Below are 4832 nucleotides of genomic sequence, written 5' to 3'. Positions count from 1 at the left end.
GGGGTCCTCCCGGCTGCCCCTGCGCCCCGCCGGCCGCTCCTCCTCCTCGTCGTCCTCCGAGCTCTCCTGGTCCTGCTCGCTGTGTCCTTCCTCGTCGTCCTCCTCATCCTCCTCCTGCTCGCTGTGGCCGTCCTCCTCCTCGTCCTCCTCTTCCCCCTGACTGCCACCTTCCTCCTCCTCCTCCTCGTCCTCATCGCCCCCACTGCCACCACCCTCCTCCTCCTCCTCTTCCTCCTCCTCCTCGTCCCCGTCCCCGTCCTCGTCCCCCGAGTGTCTCTGCAGCCCATCCTCCCGGCCCAAAACCATGGTGGCCGGGCCGGTGGCAGCGCCCGGCTTGCCCTCGGGCCCCGTGGACACGTGCAGCGTCTGGTTGTTGAGGTTCACCTCCACGATGATCTGTGACTGCTCCCGGCGGCTGTAGGTGCCAGAACCCCCAAGCTCTTCCTCCAGCTCCTCCCCACCCTCCAGCTTGCACAGACCAGCTGGGGGCCCGCCAGCCTCCTCCACACCACCCTCCTTCTCCTCCTTGAAGAAGGGCTGAGCTGGCCCAAGGGTGGCAGGCACTGTGCCACCTGCAGTCCCTGCCCCGTCCTCCACACGCACGGAGTAGGGGTCAGGGCCCTCACGAGCGTATATCTTGGGCAGGCCTGGGGCGTCAGCCTCCTGCTTGATGTCACAGTAGTAGGGTGGCGCAGCTGGGGTGCAGCTGGCAGCTGGCTGGGCCAGGGCCACGGTGCTGGCGGGGCCCGGGGGGCCAAGGGAGCGGGCGTCCAGCAACTCCTGGCAGGACGCGGCGATGTCAGCCATCTGCAGCAACGAGGCGGCACTGAGCACCTCGTGGACGTTGGCCGCGTTGACCAGCAGCTTGGACGTGTAGATGAAGTTGAGTATCTGCTGCAGGCCGCCGGGGGCCAGCGCCTCCAGGGACAGCTCCACACGCTGCAGCTGCTTGTTCTGAGTGAAGAGCGAGTGGAAGAACTGGCTGTAGGCGGCCAGCACACCCTTGTGCGCTGGGAAGACGCTGCGCTGGGGCACCAGCACCAGGTCCACGTCGCAAAGGTCAGGCTGAAAGAGACGCTGCTCGTTCAGACGGCCCATCAAGCAGGCAAAGTGCAGCGCCACGTCCTCCACCAGCGAGAACTCGGCCGCCGGTGAGTCGGTCGTCTTCTCAACCAGCAACTGCGGGGCAGAGGACACAGGTTAGGTCAAGGCCAGTGGGGCCCACCATCCCAGAGGCTGCCCACCCATCACTCCTGGCTCCATGTTACAGAAAAGGAGCCGAAGCTCAAGTAAGGACGAGGGGGAACGGGGATTCAAGACCAAGGCGGCTGCCCCTCAGAGCTCAAACTCCAATCATGACCTCCTAAGGCCAAAGAGCAGTTAACTTTTCTGGGCCTCCAGCCCTTCAGCTGTGAAACAGGAAGTCATCCAGGGAAGGGAAAGGGAAGAGAGGAAAAGGGACTAGTGTGACCAACTGTCCAGCTGTGTCTTGTACCTAGGGGTTTCCTGGGATGTGGAACTTTCAGTGCTAAAACGAGGGCCATCATGGGCAAACCATGACGAGGTGGTCACCCCAGCAGGGACACAGACATTCCTTCAGCATTTCCTGAGCCCCACAGATTCTCTCTCCGACTGTCACTCACACAAATAAAACCAAGCCTGCCCAACCCGACACCTGGAGAAGAGAAGTCAGGCTCACTGACTACATGGCCTCTGGCTACTGTACTCCTGGGGGCAGCACCTGAGGGAACCCCTTACCTTACCAGCAGTGGGCCTCAAGGCCTGGGCCTGAGGGATGCAGAGGCAGAAACTTCTGTGACATATGTAATCCAGGGCCTGTGACTTCTCCCCACCAAGTCCTGCTGTCCTGCTAGAGGAGGCTGGTGAGAGCCAGCAGCCCCTCATTACTCGGCCAGAGCTTGGACCAGGCCACGGCCCATGGCCTAACGCCTGGCCACCAGCAACTCCCCCTCTCTCAGGGGTTCTGTGGGAGTAGGAGGACACAGGAGGCCCTCAAGGCCTGCCCCAGACCCTTTCCCCCAGACCCCAGGTCAGGTATGGTCCAGGCCCAGAGGCTCTGAGATGACCCCACCTTAGAGACTACACCATCTGGGGCCTCTGCAGCCTCAGGGGAGCCTTTGAAGTCTGATAGGTTGGATTATCAGGCCCTTGGGCCACATCCAGCACCTGTGACTTGCCCACAATAGGGACCAGCGTAATCTGTCCTGGCTCCACCACAGAGGCTTCCCTAAAAGGTGGGCAGCACAGGCAGCAGACTGCCCAGTCCTTTGCATGGGTCCGGTGCATAGCACGTGCTCAATTAATATCTGTCGACTCCCTGCCTCCCTACCAACCCCACAGATTCCAGGTTCTAGCCCTCCTCGGACCCTGTCCAGCTGGATCAGAGCATCCTACATTTGAGGACCTTGCCCCATTGCCACAAAGCCATCAGGTTCCCTCCCCCAAGCACCTCCATGGAGGCCCTGGGATGAAACCCCAGTCCCACCTATCCATGGCCCACCCCTAACCCCCATGCCAGTCCTTCCACTGGTGGGGCAGCACTGGGTAGGTCCGAAGTGAGCAGAAGGATGTGGGGGCAGGGGTTTCTAGTCTCAACTTCTCAATCACCTGAATGAGAATCTGCCCTGGGCCTCGGGATGGGCCTCAAGGGGCCACCAGGGACAACCTGCTCCCAAACCTACTCTAGGCCCCACCATATACCCCGAGCAGCCCAGGGCAGCACCCACCCACACCCTCCCAGATCCCAGTGTGGCCAGGCTCTTGGTCATGGACACCATCTTCCTCAAGTTCTCCTGCCACACCTCCTGCCCCCCGGCTGAGAAGCCACCCATCTGCCCTTGTCTCAGGGCTGCTGGCCGGTCCAGGACCGATCAATCTAACTGGGATATGGTGCCAAGCTCCTCCCATCTCCCTCCCCTGACTCAGTCTGATTCATCTTCTGGGACCAACTCCTATTGCACAGATGGGGAAACTGAGGCTCAGAATGGGAGGGTCCCACAGTGAGCACTGGCAGAGTCCCTGGCCTCCCAGCTCTGCTAAGGCTACCCTTCCCTGCTGGGCTGGACACGTAGATTTCTTGGGCTTTAATGACTTACAAAGCAGAAAGAGGCATCTGGGGACCCTACTACCCAGGGGACCAGCTGTGCTGCTTCAGATTCTCTCCCCCAACCTCCGCCCCCCCAGAGCTGCTGCCACCTGCAGGCCAGGAAGGGGTCAGGGTGCAACTTGGGTGGTAACAGGGGTTCCTTAGGGCCTCCAGGGGCCAGACTGCGGCCGAGAATGTGGCTTGGACAAGGTCTGTTGGGGTGGCATCCACCCCAGGCCACTGGGCCACAATCTACCTTGCTCCCCCTTCACAGAATGCCCTCCATGGAGAAAGGGCAGTGCCCAACCTTCCCGTGTGCAGGTCCAGGCGCCACTGGGCCACAATCTACCTTGCTCCCCCTTCACCGAATGCCCTCCATGGGGAAAGGGCAACCTTCCCGTGTGCAGGTCCAGGGCCAGGGCCCAGGTGAGGCCTGGCCAGGGCCCTCTGACTTCAGCAGGGGAAGAGGGGGAGAGGGGTGCCCCAAAGACTCCATTCACAAGGCAGTACCCCCCGCTAAGCCAGCACCCTCCTCAGCTCTTGAGGGGCCGAGAACTGTGACTGGGCTTCTTTGAGAAGGCGGACGGATGCTGCCTGAGTCTATAACTGGCAGCCCTTCAGCAGGGCACAGCTGCCCCTAGCCCGGCACCTTCCACGCAGGGCCCACCAGCTGTGCCCGCCTCCCCAGCCAGATGTGCCAGTTTCCTGAAGCTGCAGATGCCCCTCCCCATCTGGCTGTACCAGCTGCAACCACACACCCTACCTCCAAGTCCAGGCCAGGCCAGCCTGGCTAAGATGCAGGACAGAGGGAGTCGTCAGGCACTCCTGTTGCCAGGGGGTTTCATGTCCTCAAACCCTCCCCCACAAGCTAGGCTGGGGGAAGGCCAGGTGCCAGGGACACCTGCCCAGGCTGCTCAGCTGGTTCAGAACTTCTACACCTGAGGGGTACCTTGCCTCATGGCCAGGAAGCCACTGGCTCCCCACCCTGCGACAGGACCTCCCTGGAGGTCCCAGGATGAAACCTGGACATCCATCTGCAACCCCCACCCCCACACGAACCCTTCCACTGCCAGGCAGCAGTGGGTGGGCGCAGTTGGAGCAAGGGGCAGAGGCTCATGACTTCCAGGCTCCTCCTTTTGGGGAGGGGGTGTCTATGCCAGTCTCTTCTGCGCTAATGCCTCCCTCTTTCCCCAGAGAAACAGGACCAGAGAGGGCGGGAAGCTGGCCCAAGGTCACACAGGAGTTCAGACCTGAGCTGCGGGTGTCTCCCTACACACACCCGGCTTGGCCCAGGAGCCCCGAATCCCCAGGCAGGGCGTCTCCAGCGCCCACGTGGCCCAAGGCCCAGGCGGGAATCCGACCTCCCCCTTCCCCCTCCCATCACCCAGTCGGAGGGCGGTGCCATACAGGCTCAGGGCAGCGCCCCCCTCTGCCGGTGCCCAGTAAGACCTCAGCCACTCGCGTCCAGGCCCCCACCCCAGGAATTTAACCCCCTCCCCGCCGAGGGCCCCACCGGAGCGACGCATTCCAGGCGCGCGGAGACCGAAGAGAAAGGGGTCGGGGAGACCCGGCGAGGGGAAAGATCCCTCTAGCCCCTCCACCCCGAGCCGGCGGGCCGTGCGCTCAGGAGGGCAGAGCGGGCAGGTGGGCGGATAAGCAGGGGGACAGGCAGGGCCTTGCGTACCATGGTGCCGAGGCGCTGGGGGCTCACAGGGCGCGGGATCGC

General features: G+C 62.8%; 1 protein-coding gene across 1 annotated transcript in view; it reads right to left on the bottom strand.

The window, feature by feature from the left end:
* The window catches only part of ZBTB47 (zinc finger and BTB domain containing 47), a 16037-nt gene extending 11211 nt beyond the window's left edge, over positions 1-4826 (bottom strand). Inside the window, 2 exon segments of the mRNA XM_025048920.1 lie at positions 2-1179; positions 4791-4826. Coding sequence (XP_024904688.1) covers positions 2-1179; positions 4791-4793 — 1181 coding nt within the window. The 5' untranslated portion in view covers positions 4794-4826.
* Between the last annotated feature and the right edge of the window lie 6 nt (positions 4827-4832).

This window comes from Pteropus alecto, unplaced genomic scaffold, assembly GCF_000325575.1.
Source record: "Pteropus alecto unplaced genomic scaffold, ASM32557v1 scaffold156, whole genome shotgun sequence".
Taxonomy (NCBI): domain Eukaryota; kingdom Metazoa; phylum Chordata; class Mammalia; order Chiroptera; family Pteropodidae; genus Pteropus; species Pteropus alecto.
This window is presented reverse-complemented; position numbering and strand designations above follow the sequence as displayed.